Source organism: Penicillium macrosclerotiorum, assembly GCF_028827735.1.
Source record: "Penicillium macrosclerotiorum strain IBT 26536 chromosome Unknown utg000003l_segment0_segment0, whole genome shotgun sequence".
NCBI lineage: Eukaryota > Fungi > Ascomycota > Eurotiomycetes > Eurotiales > Aspergillaceae > Penicillium > Penicillium macrosclerotiorum.
The window spans coordinates 2026491-2050307 of NW_026643083.1; the positions used below are offsets into that span (position 1 = coordinate 2026491).

Sequence of the window (23817 nt, forward strand, 5' to 3'; positions counted from 1 at the left end):
CGGTTGGAATTGATGCTGCCTTGTCGAAGTGGTACCTAGGGGATCACGTGCGGGAACCGAAGGGCAGTTTGCAATCAGGCGATCAAGCGCAGATAGAGGGAGAAGCTGAGTGGAACGAGTATAGCTACTACATATATTCCTACTAATCAGGCTTTATAATTCTGGTAAATACATAAAACTCCGAAAAAAAAGGGCTATCAACATAATATCTTCATTTAACGTAGTCGGTCATCAATGAGTGTCTTTCAGCAAAAACACATTTGCCAAGGTCTACCACTCAAGTGGATAGAGCGCGTCCAGCACACCCAGCATCGTTGTATCATCTATCCAGCAAAGATCAAAAACAGCGCAAGGTTCGAGAGTACAAAGAGATAAAAAATCACCAAGAGGTGCGATGTAACCTGGGGACTATGACTTGGGGGAAGGCGGTGGGACCCAAGACCCGTCGCTTCTCCAGACCCCAGCGGGACCGTAGGTGCCAGCCTCGGCACCACGCAAGAATGCAAATCGGAAAAATAGATCCTCAGGTTTGTCATCGGGCTGATCATCGGACTGATCACTGGATAAAATGACTGACTGGGGCTCTGGTTCAGATGCATGAAGGCCACGGTTTTGGAGAATAGGCATCTTGATCAACTCCAAACCCTCGTGGCCATGACGGTGCCAAGTGAACTCGCCGTCCTTGTCTTCGTCCAAAAAGCCACGCCAACGCTCCACATCATTCAGCAAGACTGATACGCCGTCCACGGAGAGCTGAGTCATAAGTTCAGGCTCCCACAGGGAGAAAGTGATGTTTCCGTTGCCGCGATACGTGGCGTTGGAGTCCGGTTCAGGAAGCGAGATTTGTACTGATGAGTTAGTGACATTCGGGTATGTGTTGCCCCACCAGCCGTGAGAACCACTGCGACCAGGAGCAAGTTCTCCTAGGGCGGCTGGAGTCTCAATAATCGATGCAAATCCCCACCGGGCGACGCCGTTGATGAAGAGACCAAGGAGCAACCCTTGATAGATCAAAGATGGGCGTGTGGGGAAGGCAGTGCCCGGCATAAGCAGAATGGCAAGTATATAGTGGTGAATTCGAAGCCGTAGACCAGGCAATGGAAGGAGAATCAAGATGATCAGGCCCATGGAGCAGTAAATCTTGAGATACCTGGGAAGTAGCCCTCCCTGTCGGATTTGCCAGGCCTGGCTAAGAACAATGCCAAGAACAATTGGAATCACGAATGCGAGGGCCACCTTCGCCCCCGGCTGTTGCTGAATATCCATCGGCGTCAGGCGCTGCAGAGGGATCAAGCGGGCAAAGGTATAGTTGTTCAACGCGCCGATGAAAAGTGTTGGCAGAAACAGCAACAGCTTCTCTAGCTGATAGATAGGGGATGTGAGTGGCTGAAGAAGGGGAGCCGCGCAAAACTTATACAGAACATAGATCACAAAGGACGCAGGCAGCAGCCGGGAAAGTAAGGTGGAGACCAACTCGGAAAGGTAAGGATATGATGGCGGGTCGGCAACAAGTCCAGTGTGGCAAAAGACCATAAAGAATGCACTGAAGAAGAGTACGGGCGGAGATGTACAGAAGAGCCAGAGAACTCCCACAGCAGCTGCGGTCACCCCAAGAAGCGGCCAGCGCGGGTCGGCTGGACAGTTGGCTTGCGATGAAGACAGCTTGAGAAAACTGAATGCCTTAGGGAAAGTTGACGGAAAGCCCACTGACAAAATCCCGTGCTCTTGCACCGACGGAAAGGAGTGCGCTGCGCCTTCAAGTTTCGCAACACCGCAGCCACCGTCGTTCGAGATGGCACCTGCATGAATGGCCGCCTGGCAAACAAAACTGTCAGCCCGGTAGATAGCCTGGTCGGATGACTGCGACTGAGAGCCTCCAATCACAAGCCCTTGGTAGTTGAGACTTTGGTTTCCCACAACATGGGGTTCCAGCAACTTGGTATCGCGACAATTTGCAGGACAGCGGAAGGCAACGGCCGAGGCGGAAAACGGTCGGCAGTCGTTGCCATTCATCCCACATCCATTGTCAAATGCCCTACATGAGATGATTGAAGGTTAGCGGATTTCAGAAGAAGAGCGCGCGTTGGATTTCACAACGAACCAGAAATTGGTGGAGCATGAGAGTGTCTGAAGTTGACCATAACCTTCAATGTATCCAGCAGACCGAGAATGGAGCAAAACCAGGAACCAGGGCAAGAACCAGGACAAATATAACACGAATAAAAGGCCCATCTTCTGCTTGCGCTTGGGGAAGAAGTGGTCCAGATATTGGACGGGCAGTTCTTGGATACGCGGGAACAACGGCTTCAACAAGAGCATATGAGGTGGATCAGGGCCTTTGATCCAGCTGGCGGTGACACGACCAGCCTTCCTTATTGGCAATGGCACCCATCCCCAGCGAAAGGATTTGGATGACTCCTGCAACCACACCGGGAGGGCATGGCCTGCTTCCACATCGGGCGGCGGGAGATCTTCGGAAGCGTCGGGATTGGCAAGGCGCTCATCGTCCTCGAGGAGCGGAGGCACATAGAGCCGGGTGCCCTCTTCACGACCGTCTCCCAGCATGATTGAGGGTAACTCTGGAGAGTAAAGAAAGACCGTTGGTGAGATTCAGAACGAACGAACAGGTATGTCGGTTGCCGGAGCGGTCGGGAACGCTAGGCGCGCGGGTGGAGATCTTCCCCAAGGCGGGTTCGTTAGGGCCGATCCGCCAGAACCATGAAGCGCTCTGGGCAATGCGAGAATTCGAAAAGGATCGTCAAAAGGAATGGAGAACGGAGGATATATGGCGGTCTAAGGGTATTGTATCCCAGCAAGAGAGTGTTGAAAGAGGTGAAGGGGAGTTCGGCGGCGGAACACAGGTGACTGGGGCCGGAGATGCGCAGGCTCTCAGGCAGCCAATCACCTGCCCTGCCGAGCCCCAGTGGCGACGGCGCCACTGATGGCAGGCTTCGTTCTCTGCGCGACAGGGTCTTGGGGTCCCTGGGTCTTGCGACTGCTGGGACATGGCACGTCGTGATCCACCGCTATACAGTGCGAGAGAGGTGCGGCTGCGATCAGCGGATACGGGGACTTGCGTAAAGCCAAACGAGCATTCGGGGCAACACTAATGCAGGACGGTGCAACCCATAATCGATCTCTGGAGGTTCCCCGCAAGGGTTTCGGGTTTCGGGAGATCCAAGCTTTTTGGGTGCCTGGAAAGACCATCGCCACCGCGGAGGACCAGTACCGAGATGTACTTCGGCGTCCTAGGCCATACTCGATGAAGGTTAGATTATCTCGATAGATTATCTCGATAGATTATCTCGGTAGATTATCTCGAAAATCTCGATCATCTCCGATTAAATAGTCGCCCTAGGGTGGTCGGAACAGGCCTAGATCCACGTTCGACCTGAACATACTATAATGTCTTATCTTTCTGTCCCAGAGAACCCTCGCACGGTCCAATCGTGCCGTTCTCCGGCGACCTAACGGTGCTTATCAAGCACACGGCGAGTGGGCGTCAGTGCGGGGCCCCCGGAAGAGAGAGAGAGTGGGCGGGAAGGAGGGAGAGATTAGCTTAGAAATCGAGAATTCATTGATTAGTTCACTAGTTCGCGAGCTGGAAGGTGGAATTGGCATAGATAGGTGCCACGGTCCATTTTTCACCGTTTTCCACTCTCCGTGAACAGGCCATCTGCACGACCGTTAGACGTTGAGACAGGTGGATTCGTGATGGCCGCCTGCATAGCTCCGCCCGTGGACATTTCCCACCATTTTTCCTTTGCAGCCAAGAATCGCACTCCGAGCGGTGTCAAGAGCTTCTACAAGTACTATCTCATCCCGAACATTGCCAATTTTGCCGGTGGTATGGATATCTATCGTGGTGGAACGGTATACGATGACTATGGGAAGATGTGCCGGGGCTAATATTCCACATCACCGAGTGATCTACAGGCCTCCCACATCCTTCGTACTTCCCCTATGACACCCTCGAAGCCACGGTCGCTCGTCCTCAGCGTTTGCAGCCGTCAACAAAAGATGATTCCAAGGCCGACCGAGTCACTGTCCCCAAGCAGAGCACGCAGACCGACCTATCGCGCAAGATTGATCTGAGTACCGCCCTGCAGTATGGCACAGCCGAAGGGTACCCGCCACTTCTCGCCTTCCTGCGACAGTTCACCCGCGACCATCTGCATCCAAATGTGCCGTATGCCGAAGGACCCGAGATCATCCTCACCTGTGGCAACACCGATGGCTTCTCCAAGGCAATCGAGCTCTTCACCAACGTCTGGAATCCCGACCGCGATTGGATCCAGCAGCGTCAGGGCGTCCTGTGCGAAGAATTCGCCTATATGAATGCCATCCAAACAATCAGCCCGCGTGGACTGAACGTAGTCAGTGTGGGCATGGATGGCCAAGGCATGAGAGCCGCGGGCAAGGGAGGTCTGGCGGATGTGCTGGAGAATTGGGATTTTCGTCGTGGTTGGCGACCACACCTGATGTATACCGTAACGTGAGTGTTTGACATCTCTCGTCCTCTCTCCCCCTTCTCAATTACTTGGAACCGTCGCAGCTCATCCAGATCGCACCGGTAGGATCGGGCAAAATCCAACTGGAGGTACGCTCTCGCTTGAGCGGCGAAAGGAAATCTATGCACTCTGCGTCAAATACGATGTGATCATCGTCGAGGATGAGCCGTATTGGAATCTGCAATTTCCCTCGGCATACGAATCGGAGGCTAAGGCTCGAGGCACCCGGGAATCCACTCCATACAAGCGAAGCTATAACCCCGATGGTCGGTCCTCGGGCTACGCGTTTTTGGACTCGCTGGTCCCTTCCTACCTCTCAGTCGATACCGAAGGTCGCGTGGTCCGGCTGGACACCTTCTCCAAAACAATCGCGCCGGGAAGTCGCCTCGGCTGGATGACGGCACAGCCTGCCGTCATCGAACGCGTGGCTCGGATTACCGAGGTGACATCCCAGCAGCCCTCCGGCTTTGTCCAGTCCGTCGTGGCTCAAACAATCATGGGAAGCCAAGACGATGGAAACCCATTTGGTAGCACAAAGAAGCAAGATGGCCAGTCTTGGCAAATGGATGGCTGGGTACGCTGGCTGGAGGGTCTGCGTGGTGGTTATGAACGGCGCATGAAAGCCATGTGCACGATCCTAGAGGAGAGCAAATTCTTGCTCTCCGAAACTCCGGATACTTCTCATGTTGACGATCATGTTGATGGGTGGGAAGTAGTCGACCGAGTGCAGATGTTTGATTTCGTGTGGCCCAAAGGCGGCATGTTTGCCTGGGTGGAAGTGTGCTTCGATACGCATCGCTTGCGATCGCAGTATAGCGCCGAGCGATTATCCAAGGCATTCTGGATCCATCTCACTAGGAAGCCGCACTCGTGCTTGGTGGGCCCGGGTAGTCTATTTGCACCAACTCCAGAGTCGGCCAAAGTAGCCCACAAGTACATCCGCATCGCTTTTGCCCCAATGGATGCCGAAGATGTGGTGCCGTACACCCGTCGTCTTGTTGAGGGCTTCCGATCGTTCTGGAAACGAACGGATTTAGATGGATTGGATGACGAGGAGGTTTTGGCAATGCAGACAAAGAATTTGGGACCTGACGCTGTGAGCTTTCTAGGACCTGGATGCTAAAGAGGTCTTGTGGGGTCGTATTAGATCTTTTTCGATTGCGAATATTTCTCAGATCGTTGTCTTCCTTCTATTCTGATAATCAGTTGTCCCGTTATATGCCTATCTAATCAGGTCCTAGGTCTTTAGCCCACAGAGTGACAGAGGCAGTACAAGTCTGTTTTCCTTCGCACATTGTGATCTCCATCAGATCGAATTTTCCCGCAATTTTAGTTCGGATAGAATAATTAAGATACGATAGTAGCCCACTCGTGCGTGGTGCGGCCATACATGATATCGTGGAGCCACGTCCTCAGTTTACCAGTAATCTCACCAGGTCCGCCGTCGGCCCCCATAGGAACATTGATATCTTTACCTCGGTGATGGATCTTTGCGATGGGAGTAACGAACCACTGTCAAAAGAGCAAAAAAGCAAAGAAATCATTCATCAGCAAGGGATTTCATCAGCGCAATTGACATGACCCGAGAGAGTAACTTACAGCCGTGCCAGCCGAGAACGCCTCCAAGAGACGATTCTCTTCCGCTGCTTCGAGTAAATCACTGATCGTGAACCTTTTCTCGGTAATTTCAATCCCCTCACTCAGGCGCTCCCTCGCCAGATCGAGACAGCTTTGGCGCGTAACGCCCTCTAGAATCAATTGATCATCCAGCGGTGCTGTGATAAGCTCCGTTTTGCCATCTCTTCGCTTCCAAACAACAAAGAAGTTGCTTGCACCGGCCTCGGTGCATTGGCCTTGCTCACCATATAACCAGAGAATCTGATGAAACCCTTGCCGGGCAGCTTCCTGACTGGCCAGCACTGACGGGCCGTAATTCGCGCCGACTTTGGCATAGCCAAACCCTCCCACCCACGACCGGACCATGTCGTCTGGCGAGGTGAGTAGGCGTTTCCCGCCCTCAAGAGCGGTTCGCGGCCCTAAAAACCCGAGGATAATGTATAGAAGGGCCTGTTTGGGCGGGGTGACGGCGATGCTGGGGTAAGAGCCAATCAACGTGGGTCGGATGTAGAGAAAAGCGCCGGGTCGGTCTTTAGGCAGCCATTTCGGGCCATCGACAGCCACCAATGCAGTGATGAGTTGTTTGAGCTCGTCCGGGTTGAATCCCGGCAGCGCGATACGCTCGGCCGACATCCGGAGGCGCTTCGTGTTGCGATCTGGCCGGAACAGGCGGAGTTGGCCATCGTACCCCCGGTATACCTTCATCCCCTCGAAACACTCGTGCGCGTAGTGTAGACAGGACGCCGTGGGCATTAGACTGAGCGGTCCGTACGGCTTGAGTTCTGGTGTCGACCAGCCTGATTTGGCAGTCCAGGGAACCGTGATCATATGGTCGGTGCAGATAGTCTCATCGCTGCTGAAGGCAGTATCCTCATCTGGGACCTGTTGGGGGGTTTTGGTATATTCGTAAGTTAACTTGGATGCATCGAGTGGCTGAGACTCTCGGGAGCTTGACATGGTGACAGTTTAGGAGTGATGGACAAGAAGAAGAGTCGAAAGCGTCTCCGGCGCGAAAGATGAACAGCAAGTCGATTTCTATTTATGTTCATAAAGCTGTGCTCGAGTCATTGGGACTTATCAGGACTCGGGTAGTTCGAAGTTGGGGCTGTCGATCTTGGGGCCATTGAGCCCGGGGCCGTCGGGGCGAGGGGTGGGTTCAGTATCAAACAAGCAATCACTGCGGTCTCCATGCTCCACTTGGTTACATGGGGGTGCGGGAGGAAGTTCGGTTGCGCTCGCGGAGGCCAGGACGCCAGTTCACAGCGAGGGTTTGCCGGATGATTGTTGCTGTTGGAGTCCCATTCCGAGATCTGATTGCTTAAATCCTTGATTCATTCCTTCCAATGTGAGTGGTATTGCATTTTACTGCTGCTTTGAATTCTACAGAGCCTTATATAGTAATGATTGGCCATTCGTTCGCTAAGATTTTGGGTGGCGGGGTTGCGACCAGTAGGCATCCTGCTAATCCGAAGGCCAAAGCGACAACAGCTTCTTGCGGAAAAAGCTTAAGTGAAATATTCGATGCCACGTCGTCCGTTCTCTGGAATCTAGACTGTTCACCAGTCATCAATTAATTGTTAGTTATCCCCCATTCTTACTAACCGTCAATCCACTAGGTAGTGTTCCTGCGTGACAATATCGTCACCGCTATTTTAACATTAATTTCCTCATAAGAATGAATATCACCTTTACAACTCCTATGGAACTTAGCTTCTTGTTACTAATTCGTATTAAACCCAAGTTTTTTCTCTAGGGAGCTTATCCCTAGGAGTCGATTTCGAGTCCCTTTTTGCAATATATTAATTATTAGTACTATTTTATCCGAACGTTCTCCCCTTTTATCTTGTTCGGCTAAAAAGCCGCGCCCGAACGCCTTAACCCTTCTACTAATTATCCTTACTCTATCACTTTGTATCGAAGCTCTAATAGTCGACCGGACTAACCGAAAACCTAGTCGCTTTCTCTAGATAGCTAGATTAGCGTATATGATCGAGCTCGCTTACTAGTTCTAAAACTTTCTAGGATTATATAAACTACTATCTATCTCGCTAGCTGATTTCAATACAAATATATATTGTCAGGGTGCTGCTTCCAGTGCAACGGCCTTTTTGGTCAGGTAAGAAAAAATGAATACAATATTGAATCGAAATAGAATCGAGGAAGAATAGGTCAAGGCAAATAAATATCGGTGGAAACACTATTGACTACAGTAATAAACCTATTATATGACTACTAGTTCATTATATCAGCTGTATTACTTAGCAACAAAGACTTAACTTATTTTGGGCTTAAGAACCCTTGTCTGTAAAAGTAACGCTCAATCAGAGGCCGATTCCTGCACCATTGGTCCCTTCTGGATTTAGTGCCCACACTGCTCCTGGAATGTCCGGGAGCAAGGTGAAGTGGCCCGTTGGTTGTTGTCTGGGGATGCCTTGAATGTGACTGCGCTAATGCATGGTTATAGACCTCGCCAAAACCGCGGGTCTGGTTTCGGCCCTTTCAAAGCCCCCCAAGACTTCTGAATACACGTAACATATACCATATAGCGGATCTTTGTCTGTAATAATTTCTTCCATATATTATTTTGTAATTTAAAGGCTCCTGGGTTCTTGGCGGGTTCGCGGGTACCCGTAGGGTACTCAAAAAAACAATATGGGGCCATCTGTAGGCTGCGGCCCCCAACTTAGTGAGGTCCGTAACAAGGTACAATTGATAGATTAACGGATTCTAGTATTACTCCGCTCCGGTTGCGATCCTTATTCTTCCTAAATCCGGGCCGATTATTCGTCCATCCCTACCTCCTTAAGCACTAGGTTTCCTCTTTTCTAATCACTAAGATGGATGTAGTCGATCATCACCATCAACAACAACACCAACGCCAATCTCGTGAAATCACTCGATCTCATCTTTCCCTCCAACAAACATCATGCCGACAATTAAGTACAACCCGGACAGTATGCCCGATTTGTCTGGAAAGGTCATTCTCATTACTGGCGGTGAGTTCCACTACACCAATAACGAACCTCAAAGCCCCAATATCTCCATCCAGTCTTTTTGTACGATGAATCATGAGCTAATCCTTGTCTTCTTTATGTGCTCGGCCAGGCACTGGAGGTCTTGGGGCTGAGAGTGCACGGCAACTAGCGCAAAAATCGCCAGCGCATATCTACATTAGTGGTCGGAATGCCGCCAGTGCGGATGCAGTCATCCAGCAGATCCGACAAGCTGGTAGCAAAACGCCGGTCACCTTCCTTCCCTGCGACCTGGCCTCCTTGGCTTCAGTGAAACAGGCCGCAGAGACTTTTCTAGCCCAAGAATCCCGCTTGGATATTCTGATGTGCAACGCGGGCATCATGGCCACGCCACCGGGGCTGACGGCGGACGGATACGAGATCCAATTCGGCACAAACCATCTCGGCCACGCGCTGCTGATCCGCAAGCTGCTGCCACTCCTCCAGACGACAGCAGAAGCAGCGGACGTGCGTATTATCCTACTCACCTCATTGGGGTTCAAGATGCACCCGGGTGGAGGAATCGTCTTTGGCGCGGTACGCACCAAGCAGGAGTTCAGCGCCTTTGGTGGATGGATCCGCTACGGCCAGAGCAAGTTGGCAAACCTGCTGTACGCGCGTGAGCTCGCACTTCGATACCCGGCCATGACCAGTATCTCCGTCACCCCCGGAGTCGTGAATACCGGGCTGGTCGAGAACCTAGGGTACTTCAACCGCGCCTTTGTCTGGGTGACCAACTTGGGCCAGCTGATGAAGCCGGAGGAAGGCGCCCATAATCAGCTCTGGGCTTCGACAGTCGCCAAGGACACCCTGCAGAATGGCCAGTTCTACGAGCCGCTTGGGGTGCTCTCTACCAAATTAGACAAGGCATCCCAGGATGCAGCGTTAGCTAAGCGGTTGTGGGATTGGACTGAAGAGGCCTTGCAGGCGTACCTGTGAGATAAGAGATATATAGAAAGAACCTATCTCACTCTATTTAGCGGTCTCTCATATCACGTCAAGTCGATTTGGTTTCAAGATGACTTCTCAAGTATCAAACATGTTCATACTACAATAAAGTTTCAAAAGTCTGTTCCGATCCCCACTCTCTATCACCACACTAGCCACCCACACATATATTCTTTCCTTCTACAACTACCTAGATTTTGGTGGTCATCGCAAGATAAATAGTGAGTTAATCCCTGCTCAACGTCAAGCTACTATATATGCTATTAGAAAAGGTGATATTTCGCGTGCTTAGCTAGCACAGGATTCTAGGTGTTCGTCGAAGACTATAAATTAGGTCTTTAAACGCTACTAAAACGAGTACACCTTTGATTTAGCGCTTCGCTTAGGTAGACCAAGAAAGCTTAGTAGTCGTAATTATATCTTTCTATAATTGCAACCTCGCCGGTCTCCTTTTTAGACTATAAATAATAGCTATCAGCCTACTTACCTAGTTATCAATCTAAGTCAATAATTTGTCGAATTCTTCGCTAATTCCGACTTTCTAAGTGTTTATCAAAAAGGAAGATTCCTTTAGGACTTAAGACTACTTTAAAACGACGGTATTATATATTCAAATAATGAAAGATTACCGATTCTTTGAGGATTAAAAATTAGATATTTTTAGACGAGTGTTCTATTCAACGAACGTCGAATATTAGGCCTAAATAGTGTTGGAGATTTGCTTCTAAGGCCTATAGGCGTGATCTTATTAAAAGTAGATTTATATTAAAGATATTTTATAGATAGTCTAGGGTGCTATCTAGCTTAGTAGTCGATCGGAGCTTATTATAATAGAATAGGAGGAATCTAATAGTCGGAAGCGAGGTTATATAACGAAATCCTCTATGAAAGCGTTAAAAGAAGGTCTTTTGCCTATCTATAAGCCTAACATTATCTTTTAGCAAGATAATACTAGTATTGATTGTTATAGAATAACCACATTTGATGTTATTCCGGCCGACCGGCTTGTTTCGGGTACGAATCGTATACATAATGATATTTGTGCATGAAGAAGAACAAGTTAGAATCGGACTCCTTTATCGTCATACCTTCGGCAGTCAGCAGAATAACGATATTACAGCAAAAGAAAGAGAATCGCCCTTTCTTTCGAACTCAACCTCTTGAAGATTCAATTATTGAAACAATATACCTTTACTATTCTTCCTCGATTCTATTTTGATTCAATATTGTATTCATTTTTCCTTATCTGACCAACAGACCGCTACCCTACAAGTAGCACCCTAACAACCTACTACTTATAATACTAATCGAGAAGATATATTCTAATCTCGGCGCCCCGGATAACGAAAATAAAGTCCTAAACTAAAGTCCTAAGAAAATACTTGACGGAGTATAACAACTATTAAGAAGCTCTAGTAGTCGCTACTAAATATAATATAGAAATCCTCGTATTAGACCTTTAACTACGCTACCTAGGAATCCATCAAATACTTAACTTACCTAAGCGTCTTTAAGAGCTGTAATAGGAAGGTAATAATATCTTGGGAGCCTTAGAGCTAATAACTACTTAAGAGACTAATATTATGATAAGATTCAAGAAAGAGGAGAATACCGCTGACTTTAAGAGCTGTCTCCTAGATTGAAAGGACTAGATAGCTAAAGCTTTTTCAACTAAAAAGGAAGCTCGTCTAAGAAGCCTAGGAAAAGGAATAGATCGCTACCCAAGAAGCCTAGCAGCTTACCGCTAAAAAAACCCTAAATCTCATCTAGACTAGGATAACTATGGAGATATTCGACTCTATAACTAAGACCATTACCGCCGAAGGATCTATTATTATTAAAAAAAGATATTACTATCGACGAAGCTACTAGTTCACAGAGAAAGCCGTCCCCGATAGAGCTGCCGAAAAGATAGTCGACGAGGTAGTAGCCGAAGCCGAAGCGGCTGTCGAGTCGGATAGCCTAAGAACCCCGGTATAAAGAACTCACGATAATGCCTCTAAGGAGAGACCTATCACGGCTCTCGACCTAGAGCAATTCAATATTCGATAACTACTATAGGACGTTAGAGCTCTTTTGACTAGCTCGTAGTACTTTTCCTTTTATTTTCCTCGGATTTATATTCCCTAGCTTTGTTTCCTCCAGCTTCTTATGCTTCCATCTATTATAACAACAGCGCAATGCTATTTTTCGAAGGAAGGCATTATGTTACTACTTGACAATATCTTCACCACTAGCTTATCATTAATTCATTCATAAGAATAAACATCACCTTTACAACTCCCATGAACCTAGCTTCTTGTTACCAGGTAGCTAAGCGAGTTATCCTGTGCGCTCGTTGAGGCATCAAGCTGTCCGCACAGCTGCTTGCGGAACGAAGCGATCCACTCGGGATTATCGACAATGGTTTGGTTCCAAGTATCTTCCGAGTCATATAACACCTGTCGAGCTTCCCTTTGGAACATCTCGTCTGTGGGGAGAACTCCAAGGCTCATTTGTTGCCTCGCATAGCGACTCAGGTGTAATATAAGAACCTCCATAAATGATTTTAAAGGGATATCTCGGGTCTGAAGTTGTTCAAGCGAATGAACCAAGTCGACGTCGTCCGCAGCATTCGTCTCATCCGGCATGATCTGTTGGTTCTCGCAATTCTCTATTCCATCATTGGCCCAATGAGCCCGTGACGAGATCTGGGCAAAGTGATCAACCGTGTTGAAGTTGGTGGCCGAAAAGGGAACCATGGAAACGGATTCCGATGCGATATAGTATGGCGGCAGAGCACGTTTAACCTGTGCGGCAATGGCAGGTTCAAATTCATGATCGCCTTGCCAACTCTTCATTGTCGAGCCTTTTCGAAAGTGTGCGGCCAGGTGCTCGATTCGTTCCTCCCAGCTAGCGAGGCGGCAGTTACAAAAGCCGCATCTTGAGGTTACTGATTGAGAAGCGGTCTTCCACTCATCAATCATGGGCATGTTTTGAAGGCGATGAACAAGCCGAAGATGTTGAACAAGATGATCTTTTCGTTGGAATGTACGCGCTCCGTTAGAACACCGATGGTAATTATGCTCTTCAAGATGTTCAGGAGAAGGGTCCAAACAATGGCAGTAAGCACAATGTCTTCTGCCACTCAGGGGAGAAGCTGGAGCTCCTCCAAATGGCGTACACACCCACGTTTCCAGGTTCAAGTGAAGTGCTTTCTCATGACGGATCCAATCGTACTTGGTTTTGAATTTGTCACAACAGAACGTGCAACAAAATTGGCGATCTTTCTCGGTGCTAGACTTGACTGCTGGCTTTTGACGCCGTTTCTTGCCCACACGACTGTGTCCTTGATTTTGAGCTGCGAGTGGATCCTGTGATACTGCTGATGCTGTGGATCGAGTGGAAGTAGCAGACTGCCACGAGGATATGCTCGTGCCACTATTGGAACTTGCCAGAGAAGCTGGTCGGCGATGATGACGGAAGGCACCATATGTTTGGAGGGTTGAGGTCTTTTGCTCAGATGTATTCACGGCATTCATAATGGCGGACATTGAAGCCGGTTCATCTTCAGGAGGAGATTCTTGCCAGCGTTGCATGGGATCAAGATCACTGGAAGGCTGAAATGGAATTGATATAGGAGTTACAGTCTCCCTGGATCTCGAAAAGAAGTATCGACTTCGCCGCCTCGGAAGGCCAGCGCGAGGATTTGGGGTCATCACGGGGCCCACAGCCCGAGAATTGCATGCAGTTTCATTACTGCTGTTTTGATTGAAAGGGTCGTTAAATGTATCATAAAATGGCGTATTTGTGTTTAAATATGGCATTTGAGGGGTGTCAGTAGCCATAGGTGGTAGTATTAGTGGAGTATCTGTTGAAGATGCCGAGAAAAGATCCCCGTATGATGCAGAAACATGTTGCTGTGATTCACCGAACTCAGAGCCCGTGGTGCAGATCTTGTAAGACTCTGGTAACGATGGCATAGTCCTTAAATCCTCAAGAGAATTCCAGTTTCCGATGACGCCCTCATCTGTTGGATAGCCCGGTTGGGGATTGATGGGAGGGCCAGTGATTGAACTCAGTTGCCCGGCAGAAGCTCCCCAAAGAGTAAAGCTCCCATGGAAACCCTGCTGAGTCCAAGTAATCGACCTCTATTTAAAAAATTAATTATCATATAATGCTTTATCAGTGTCAAGAGCACGTACCTGATGGGGCGCCAATGCCGTGCGTCGCATCGGAAGGCAAAGACTTGGGAAGATGCCCCGCTGAGCCTTCAAAGCATTCCATCTCCTGTAGCGATATTGCTAAGGAAAGACTGCGGCTCCCTGAGGCGACAGCCTGTCGACAGTCTGGGAGATTCCAACAACGATTTGGAGTTATTTGGAGTCTTCGATGGTGCATTTGCTTCCAAGTAATATTTGCCTCTCGGCCCGTGTGGGAGCCAGACGTGTTGCTCGTGCCGAAACCCGATCATGGAATGACTAATCGCCACATTCAAGATCTCTTGGAGGCAGGGTAAGTCTATCCGGTTTCGAGAGCAGTCTTGTTGGGGCCATTATGGCGAAATAAAGAAGAAATTCATATGAGAAGTCCTCCTTGGGCTAATGCGGTTCTCACCAGGCGAGAAGGTTGAAATTCCTTGAGATTGTCTTTTTCACACCCCGCGCGATCAGCATGACCTAGTATATCGGTCTCCTTTTCGGCATACTGTAGAGACACCAGCAGCTTAAGTTTTTGGATATACAAAACTATCAGGCTTATTTGAACATCCCTAGGCTTCAAGATGTACGCAGTATAGAGAAACCAGCCGCTCCAGGCGACGACTTTCACCCTCGATGAGCGGCTTTCCGTCTTCTGCCTTACTGCCTGAGAAATTCCAATGCGGGGAAATTCTCCGCACCTTGCGATTTTCACACCTCATCCCACGGAGTATGTCGAGCCATGTCGCTGCTAGACGATCTCCCCAATCGAGACCTCGCCGAGGAAATTGAAGCTATCAATGCTATTTACGAGCCTGACACCATCACGGTGAGCCGCGTGGCGGGCGCGCAGCCCACCACCAACAACACACTCGACCTGGGAGGCACCGTCGTCTCCGACGACAATGCGCAATCGTTAATCACACTGCAAATACCTGGCCAGTCACATCTCTCCTTTCGCCTAGGCTTCGATGCCGCCTACCCTGAAACTCGACCTGTCGTCCTCGGAACGGCGTCGACCGCCGCACGCGGAGAAGGCAAAATCGCAGTCGATGTATTGGAAGAGATTGTGCAGCGGATGTGGCAACCCGGTGCAGTCTGTCTATTCGATGTCATCAGTGAAGCCGTGGAGGTTTTTCCGGAATTGAGCATTGGAGATATCAAGGATGGCGACCCGATTGGAGCAGCGCATTCCTCTGCGATGGCGGGGAATTCGACTCAGGGCCAAGGTGCAAACGAATCCACAAACAGCGCCACGGATGCTCTCGCTATGCTTTCGCTTGAGGATGCATTGGGACTCAAACACCCACCAGAATGGATTCTGTCTGATGTGGTCACAGAAAAGAAGTCGGTGTTTCTGGGCCGAGTGGTGAGGGTCGATAGTCTAGCGCAGGCGCAGGCTTTCCTGGATCATCTCACAGCAACAGATAAGAAAGTAGCGGTGGCAACGCACAATATCAGCGCTTGGCGTATTAAGCAAAAGAAAGAGTCCGGGACCCGCGTCTCAGACACCCAACCTGACCCTGAAGCGGCCGAGACGGTGATTCAGGACTACGATGACGACGGAGAAACGGCTGCCGGTGGCCGTCTACTCCATGTCATGCAGCTTATGGATGTTTGGAACGTCTTGGTTGTGGTATCACGGTGGTATGGTGGGATTCATTTGGGCCCTGCTCGGTTTCGACTGATCAACGATGTTGGCCGAGATGCCTTGATCAAAGGAAGCTTCACCCGCGAGGAGAGCCCTGGTGTCGCTGAAAAGAGCAAGAAAAAGGGGAAGAAATAAGATATAGAGATACATCATGATTCGACATCTTGCGCGACAACCACTCAAGACTTTTTTCCTTCCCCCCAAGGCTCGCTCATCTGTCTTGGGCAGATATAAATGGCAGGGGTTATACGAGCCAGTATATACAACCCTGCACACGGCAGGCTCCGAATCTGCCAAGCATGATGAGAATTCTACCATGACTTCATGATGCTTCATGACAGCAAAAACACTTTTCCAAATAAGGAACAATACCTAGGCTAGAGCGGCTAAACAGTACCCAACAGTACCCACTTACTTGAAACTCAATTTGTGAGGAAATCTGCATAGTCAAGATTCGATCCTGGCTCCAATGATTATTTTCAGGTATCTAGAATTTAAGCCAAACAGTGGAATGACTCCTCTGTAACAAAGTTAATATGCAATTAGAAAATCACTTAGAAAACTAGAACACAGAATGCCCTCCATAGCAAACAGTATACCGTCTCATCATTCGAGATTTGAGAAGACTACGAAAAGTCCAAATGCTATAAATGCAGCGATCGCTACCGGAATTTACTTGCAGAGGCTTGCATCACTTGCACATTCTTTGAAGCTAAGGAATCGGAATATAGAGAAGAATAAGAGCTTACTTTGGTTCTATTCTTTGCTGGGGCAATTTCGATCACGGTTAGCCTCTGCTACCCTTGCTTCTATTATCTAAGGGTATCCTTCGGGTTCTGTTTCTATCGTTTTCTTGCTTTCGTTCGACCGCTGATTTATCCTCTCGAGTCCCGAGAGACCTTGAACCGCCTATCCCCTTTTGTAACAGAGTAGGTGCTATCAAGCTAATCGGGCTAGCTAACCGTAGCTACTAAGCGGCCCTGCTACTATTATACTATCTCCCGTCTATCGTTCTATAGACGCAGCGATTACGCTTGATCCTATTAAGTATTTATCTTATAAACTATATAGATAGCTAGACCGATAAGCTCCTCCGTCATGCTATTAAGCTCGTCTATTAATTTACTAGGTATCGGGAAGAAGCGCTCCGCTAGTCCCGCGATTTCGACCTCCTTACCTAAGCTCGATCCGACTACCTCTAAGTATCCTATCCCCTACACCTATCTATTATAGAAGATAATCTATTCCTACTATCTTAGGGAATCAATAGACTAGTTCTATCTGCTATAGTAAAAGAATTCTTAAGTAATACCGAAAAGCTCCTAGAAACTACCTATCTATCCCTAGTAGTAGGCGAAGAACCTAAAAAGTCTCTCGGTATAAGGAAACACTATAGCTGTTCCTAGTTAACTGTCATATAATATTACAACATGAGGCTATTCCTAACTCAGTGCCTTAGGTGTCAGTTCAACCCCTTGTCGGTCAGGCTTCGTCATGACAGCCCTACTTCTCCCTAACATAGATGTATAACCTACAAGGCCCTGAGGGTTCGGTGCCCTTCTATTAGGGATTCATAAACCCCTCTTTCCTATAGCCTTTGCTTACCTCTATTAGATATAGGCTACGTTAGTCCGTATATTATAATATAATCTATCGCCTTTATTTGGTTATGTGGGAAAGTGTTGAAGCCTGTACATAAATTGAGGATTATGGAGAGATCTATGATAGCAAGAAATAGTGTTTTGCCTTCCTTACTTGACGTTTATCTTCCTACCTAGTTGACAGGCTTTCTACCCTGTACAAGTAGTTATTTTCTAACACGTAATCTTTCTAAATTTACTAGTATTACTGGGTTTCTAGCCTACGCTAATAATAAACACAATACGATATTAAGATTAATTTACATTATCTCCCTAGAATACTATAGTTGAGCCCTAGCGATAGTCCGTCTAGAGACGCGTCTATAGAGTCAGAGACTCGGCAAGGTACCGAAATACCCGCCTCCTCTCTCGATTTTCATATAGCAAACATTAACCCTCGATTGATAGAACTAGGTCCTATCATAGTTATAGAGCTATTAGCCTGCCCGCTAAGCACTAAAATTTCCGCCTTCTCTGCTGGATATCGAGTAGCTAGCACCGATTTAAACTTGACGGAGATTTCTACAGGGCGAGGGACGAGAGGAGCAGCAAAGGCGGCAAATCTAGAAACTAGTCCTCAGCTTCTATCACCGCATACGACGCGCTCGTCTCGAAAACGCGAGCCCCTAGAAGAGCAGCTTGGTAGGGAGCAAAAGGGAAAAGGGCGTCTAGGCAAAATGAAAGCGTCTACTGTCAAACCTACTCCCCGTCGGTCCAAGCGATTACGAGCCCGGTAATTTATAGTGTTAGGTTTTTGTTATCTTTTTTGTATACTTGGATATAACCCAGAATGTCTCAATAGATTGTAGATTCCACCTTAAAAGCCAGCTAGGCAATGAAATCATCTCTTGAACACAGTTCCTCTACGTAAGCACGTTGTACAGTGACTTCTTGGCGGAGGGTCATCGATAAGCTCAAGAAAGGCGGTACTAATGCCTTCCTGGAGGGTAGGGAGTTTTCCATGTGAGGCTCTCTACATCGATCGGGTCATGATTGGGTTCCAAGGAGATGGCTGAACATCGTGTGTTTGGAGCTTAAACGCCACAATCCATCGAAATTACCGATTCCCTCTATCGAAACAAAAATACGGAAGAATTGCCAGGAAGGCATACAGAAATCTTGGAGATATTTTCAGAAGTATAAAGAACAATTCCTTCCAGTTTTCAGGGGAATGGCTTGAGCGGAGGGCAAGGTCCGGAAGCCAGGTAAAATCAGGCTGCTTCATTTCTCGTAGGAATCAACGAGGGCCATATGTTGACCATTGTTATGGTGACTAGTTTGATTCATGGTGAATTCTGTAGATATTGGAGCAGCGGCTAGATGGCGATTTCCCCACTCTGTTGGTATTCACGGAGATGAGGGATCAGAAACGGAACGCCGGGGTTCTCAATGTAGAGACTTCCCAGGGTTAAGGACTCTTGCAGGACTGCAGTCTCTGACAGGATTAACGTACTCCTCTGCCGAGCGATTCACACAGCCGAGTGGAACCCCCCAAAACACAGTAAATGGGATTTTTCAGGTCACTATACGTCAAAATGAGAAATTCATCTTCCTTAATTTTTAGTATGATATTGTTTCTCCGCGTAAGAAATAGAGTAGCTTAAATGAAATATAGGATAAATGATTATTTACCTATAGTGCCATACCAATAACGCTCCCGACTAGTCTCTGCGTAGCAGTTGTCATAGAATCAAAATCCCTATCTAAAATTTCAAGCTTCTTCCTCTTTGCCATCCATTTCTCGCCAGTAGACCAACTTTCTGTGCGCACCGATCGGTCGGAACAAAACGTCGTGATGTCATCGGCATTTGCATGCTGGTCGCTCTCTTGGCAATCCTCAACCACAAATCGAACCCACCTATCTTGTATTTCATAGCTGAGATCGATGTTGGACTTGCGATACTTGCTAGCTTCAGTGTCCATTGAGGGCTCATCAACGTTAGCTTCCACATGAGCTTGGTCGGGGTCGGCATAACCTTGCAAAATTCCTTGGTCAGCCTTCTCTAGCGCATGGTAAAAATTACCGAATGCATAGATCAATTCAACGCCGTGGTGCGCGATTCCTCGCAGAGGCCCTGGAAAGGGATTGCCAATTTCAAAATGGGTATACTGTACACCCACACGTCTGGGGTCCTGGCCACGTTGGAGAGCTTGTTTCCCACGGTGAGCCTTGAAGAATTCGTATCCGCGATATACTTTGTGCATCATGGTGCTATCAGATATGAACTGAGAGAACGCTTCAAGTAGCTCTTCTTCAGATGATGTAGGCAGGATGTTATATGCTCGAAGAACCTCCTCGGCTGATGCCTTTGAGGGATAACTTGAGCTGAGAAGAGAGTGAAACTTGGTGTAGTCCCAGTTGGCCATCAAGGCAAAGCCTCTGAACTCCTCGTCTGTTGAACTTAGCAAGAGTTGAACCTTTTGGTCAGAAGGCCTGGCTTCATCGCCCAGTCCGTCGTGTCCGAGATGGATGGAAACGCCACAGCCCAAGTTGCTTTTCCGAATCGTCAATTCGTCCACAATCAGTGTAAAGAGCTTCCAGTGGAGCTCCGAAACGCTGTTAAGTAGATCCTTTGTAGGTATTCTTCTCAACGTATCAAATCGCTCAACTTGGCTTTGAGCTTGGACTGACCATAATCGGCAGAGATCTGCCCAGCGCTTATCGGCTTTCTCCAGCGATGTCAAGTCAAGACCCCCAATCGGCCCTGAAAGCACACCAGCCTTGCGGAATAGCGGTCTCTCCGTGCCTAATTCCGACTGGAGAAGGTGAAGATAACATGAGATTCCGCCAGCGGAGTGACCCATGATTGTAATCTTGGTGTCATCTCCTCCGAACGCAGCAATGTTGCGCTTCACCCAGATGAGAGCAAGCTTCTGATCATAGAGGCCAAAGTTCAAGCCCTTGATAGGGACATCGCTGCTTTGGGCTGCGATCACGTCAGAGGAACCGCCGAAGCCAAATATGCCCAGACGATAATTGATGGACACGGCAATAAAAGGGGTTCTTTTGAAAAGGGAACGCAGAACAAGCCGGGTGGGATCTGCGTACAGACTTGTGGTTAGCGGATACCGCATCCAAGTTGATTCGAAATGTTATCTTAAAACACGCACCAGATATTGGATCTGTCCCCGCCCCATCTATGAAGCCACCACCATGAATCCAAATAAGAACAGGCAGCTGAGCCGTCTCGGCATTGATGTCGTGCTTTGCGAGTGCTGCCTTACTTGGACGCACAATGAGAAGGTTCAAACACTCGAACTCGTCCTGGCGGACGTCCGGGAAGGGCAAGTATGATTGAAACATCCGCGTGTTGCCTCCCTGCGCAGGACATCGTGGACTGTGGCGTGGTCAGCTCTAAAGTGTTGCCGGGATAATTACCCGCGTAGGATGGATGAGGTCTTACCCGTCCTCCGTAGAGTCAAATATATCCCGCGGTAAACGATCCCTCAGGCTAGAGTGCTCCCATCTTCCTGGCACATGAGCATATGGTATGCCACGGAACTCCTCTATACTATCCGAGATGGCCGATTGCTTGCCGACAACGGTTTGTATGTAGCTGGGGTCCGAGAATACGGGCAATCGCACAATGGGAGCCTGTTCTGGCTGGAATTTTGGTGACATAGTAATAGGGTACCTATAGTCACAATAGACAGTGCAGAACAGAAATGATAGCACCGAGTGTGACTTTTACTATTTACCTTCTCTGCTGTGGCCTCTTCGGCGACAAGTATCGGCGGTCAGGTACGGTGGTCATGACCCATCTGCCATTCATTCTGGGCAAATATGAGTCAGGTATTTCCACCAATAAGCTGACTGAGATTGACCGACACTCTGCACCATACAAATAAATGACGTAACTAATATCTTTGTTGGTACTCAATGGGCTCGTTGAACACGGAGAAAAGCGCACCCTTACCGATTTTTCAATATGCTCTTCTTCCTGCTCGGATTTTTCTCCTGATACTTAAATCCCAAACCTCCAGCTTTTTCGGCCTGTCAAGATGCCTTACTCATTGCCTGACCATGCGACTCCGTTCACTCTTTGCATCCCCAACGACGACTACAAGCAGTTCCAAGAGCTTCTTCGTATCTCGCGCATTGGACCTTTGACATGGGAGAATCAGCATAAAGATCGCCGCTATGGTGTTCCGCGCGAATGGCTTGTCTCAACTAAGGAATATTGGTTGAACCAATTTGACTGGCGCGCCCAGGAGAGGCGTATCAATTCGTTTCCTAACTACAAGATGTCGATCAAGGATGAGAAAGGCAATGTCGACCTTCACTTTGTTGGACTTTTCTCAGAGAAAGAGAACGCAATTCCAATTGTTCTTCTCCATGGCTGGCCGGGTAGCTTTCTCGAATTCCTACCAACACTCGATCTCATTCGGAACAAATATGAGCCGGCCAAAATGCCCTTTCATCTTATCGCACCATCTTTGCCAGGCTATACTCTTAGTTCAGGGCCGCCTCAAGACGAAGCTTGGGTAGGTGAAGATGCAGCACGAATAATTGACAAAGCCCTCAAAATGCTCGGCTTTGATCACTACGTTGTACAAGGCGGAGATGTCGGATGCCTCATAGCTTCCCTTCTAGGAACAACATATGATTCTGTTGTTGGAGTTCATCGTGAGTTCTAATCAGTGCTTAAAATTCATTATCTAATATGACTAGTCAATTTATTGCCCAGTCTGGATCAAGTCGAGGCCGATGATCCGGATCTTACCGAAATGGAGAGAAAGGCCGTTCAGCGAGGCAGGGAGCGCTTCCAAACGCCGACATTAGGGGCTGCTATTATGAATAGTACACGGCCTGCTACTATTGGGGCCGTAATTTCGTCTAGTCCCCTAGCTCTGTTAGCTTGGTAGGCCTAACATATCTTCGGCTCTCTTTTGACATAGCTAATTATTACAAGGATTGGGGAAAAGTTTCTAGAGTGGTCAGAGGAAGACGTTAGCATTGACGAGATTTTGACTGACGTCTCCCTTTATTGGTTCACCGACTGCTTTCCACGCTGCATCTATACTTATCGCGGCACCTTTCTCGTTAAACCTCCCTTTTGCTTGCCGTTTATCGACAAGCCTTTTGGATATTCATGGTTCATGTATGAACTAGCGCCTGGCCCTAAGAAGGTTGTGGAAAAGAAGGGCCGGTTAGTTTTTTATCGGCAACATACGAATGTAAGTCACACCCCTCAGCTACTCATTTCAATGACGCCCTGCTGAATCCGGAGTAGGGTGGACACTTCGCGGCCCTTGAGCGACCTGTTGACTTCCTGCAGGATATCGAGGATTTCATGGATGTGGTTTTGAAAGAGCAGTAATTTTATTGCTGGATCAAGCTGCGCTACAGTAGAATGTAACTTGGTCCTTTCTTCGTCCTCAACTTGTATGCACTGAAAGCGTGCTGATTCTAGATTTTGAACAGGGTTCCTACTTTCCAACGCCAGTTCAGAACCGAAAGGAACCTCTGGACGGCACGAAAGATTTTGTAACTTGGTATTTCTTCAGACGATTTAAATTGATGCGGGGCTTCGTAAACTGAGATCAAGTACAAATGTTCCTTAAAAGAGTTCAGACCCTCCATCTGGCTAATGATCAGCTTCCAGGGGGCTGATAAAGTTTGTCTTGAAATGCGAAGTAATAAATAGGCCTGTAGGAGAAATTGAGGAACGGAACTAAGGAAGAATAAACGCTTATAAGGAATCACATAGGTAAGTAAACAAGTGGAAACTAAGATAATAGTCTTCTTCTAAGAATAAGATAAAACTACAACAACGTATAAAAGTCTTTAGGTGCAATAATACTGTTAGAGAATAACTACTTATACAGGGTAGAAAGCCTGTCGACTAGGTAGGAAGATAAACGTTAAGTAAGGAAGGCAAAACACTATTTCTTGCTATCATAGATCTCTCTATAATCCTTAATTTATGTATAGGCTTCAACACTTTCCTATATAACCAAATAAAGGCGATAGATTATATTATAATATACGGACTAACGTAGCCTATATCTAATAGAGGTAAGCAAAGGCTATAGGAAAGAGGGGTTTATGAATCCCTAATAGAAGGGCACCGAACCCTCAGGGCCTTGTAGGTCATACATCCATGTTAGGGAGAAGTAGGGCTGTCATGACGAAGCCTGACCGACAAGGGGTTGAACTGACACCTGAGGCACTGAGTTGGGAATAGCCTCGTGTTGCAATATCGTATAACAATTTTACGTTAACTAGTTAGCAGCGCGTAACACTAGAAATACGTTTAT

The 23817-nt window shown here is 48.0% G+C and overlaps 8 protein-coding genes across 8 annotated transcripts; 4 read left to right on the forward strand and 4 right to left on the reverse strand.

Moving 5' to 3' along the window:
- Positions 1 to 408: 408 nt before the first annotated feature.
- On the reverse strand, positions 409 to 2565 carry N7462_003619 (LCCL domain-containing protein; the record flags this gene model as incomplete). The annotated part of the gene is made up of 2 exons (XM_057075345.1): positions 409 to 2035; positions 2102 to 2565. The coding sequence occupies 2 exons, from the start codon at positions 2563 to 2565 to the stop codon at positions 409 to 411; spliced, it is 2091 nt and encodes a 696-aa protein (XP_056934850.1).
- A 1149-nt stretch (positions 2566 to 3714) lies between these two features.
- On the forward strand, positions 3715 to 5634 carry N7462_003620 (putative aromatic amino acid aminotransferase; the record flags this gene model as incomplete). The annotated part of the gene is made up of 3 exons (XM_057075346.1): positions 3715 to 3847; positions 3937 to 4495; positions 4578 to 5634. 3 exons carry the CDS (start codon positions 3715 to 3717, stop codon positions 5632 to 5634), a joined length of 1749 nt encoding a protein of 582 aa, XP_056934851.1.
- Positions 5635 to 5858: 224 nt separating this feature from the next.
- N7462_003621 (branched-chain amino acid aminotransferase) lies at positions 5859 to 7085 on the reverse strand (the record flags this gene model as incomplete). Its single annotated transcript, XM_057075347.1, has 2 exons — positions 5859 to 6023; positions 6111 to 7085. 2 exons carry the CDS (start codon positions 7083 to 7085, stop codon positions 5859 to 5861), a joined length of 1140 nt encoding a protein of 379 aa, XP_056934852.1.
- Positions 7086 to 9054: 1969 nt separating this feature from the next.
- On the forward strand, positions 9055 to 10078 carry N7462_003622 (oxidoreductase, short-chain dehydrogenase/reductase family; the record flags this gene model as incomplete). The annotated part of the gene is made up of 2 exons (XM_057075348.1): positions 9055 to 9124; positions 9234 to 10078. 2 exons carry the CDS (start codon positions 9055 to 9057, stop codon positions 10076 to 10078), a joined length of 915 nt encoding a protein of 304 aa, XP_056934853.1.
- Positions 10079 to 12378: 2300 nt separating this feature from the next.
- N7462_003623 (DNA-binding domain-containing protein) lies at positions 12379 to 14301 on the reverse strand (the record flags this gene model as incomplete). Its single annotated transcript, XM_057075349.1, has 2 exons — positions 12379 to 14217; positions 14272 to 14301. 2 exons carry the CDS (start codon positions 14299 to 14301, stop codon positions 12379 to 12381), a joined length of 1869 nt encoding a protein of 622 aa, XP_056934854.1.
- A 706-nt stretch (positions 14302 to 15007) lies between these two features.
- N7462_003624 (IMPACT family protein) lies at positions 15008 to 16051 on the forward strand (the record flags this gene model as incomplete). Its single annotated transcript, XM_057075350.1, has 1 exon — positions 15008 to 16051. The coding sequence occupies one exon, from the start codon at positions 15008 to 15010 to the stop codon at positions 16049 to 16051; it is 1044 nt and encodes a 347-aa protein (XP_056934855.1).
- A 3137-nt stretch (positions 16052 to 19188) lies between these two features.
- Positions 19189 to 21329, reverse strand: N7462_003625 (uncharacterized protein; the record flags this gene model as incomplete). The annotated part of the gene is made up of 4 exons (XM_057075351.1): positions 19189 to 20597; positions 20668 to 20894; positions 20961 to 21191; positions 21256 to 21329. 4 exons carry the CDS (start codon positions 21327 to 21329, stop codon positions 19189 to 19191), a joined length of 1941 nt encoding a protein of 646 aa, XP_056934856.1.
- A 229-nt stretch (positions 21330 to 21558) lies between these two features.
- Positions 21559 to 22877, forward strand: N7462_003626 (epoxide hydrolase family protein; the record flags this gene model as incomplete). Its single annotated transcript, XM_057075352.1, has 4 exons — positions 21559 to 22183; positions 22229 to 22418; positions 22470 to 22734; positions 22791 to 22877. 4 exons carry the CDS (start codon positions 21559 to 21561, stop codon positions 22875 to 22877), a joined length of 1167 nt encoding a protein of 388 aa, XP_056934857.1.
- Between the last annotated feature and the right edge of the window lie 940 nt (positions 22878 to 23817).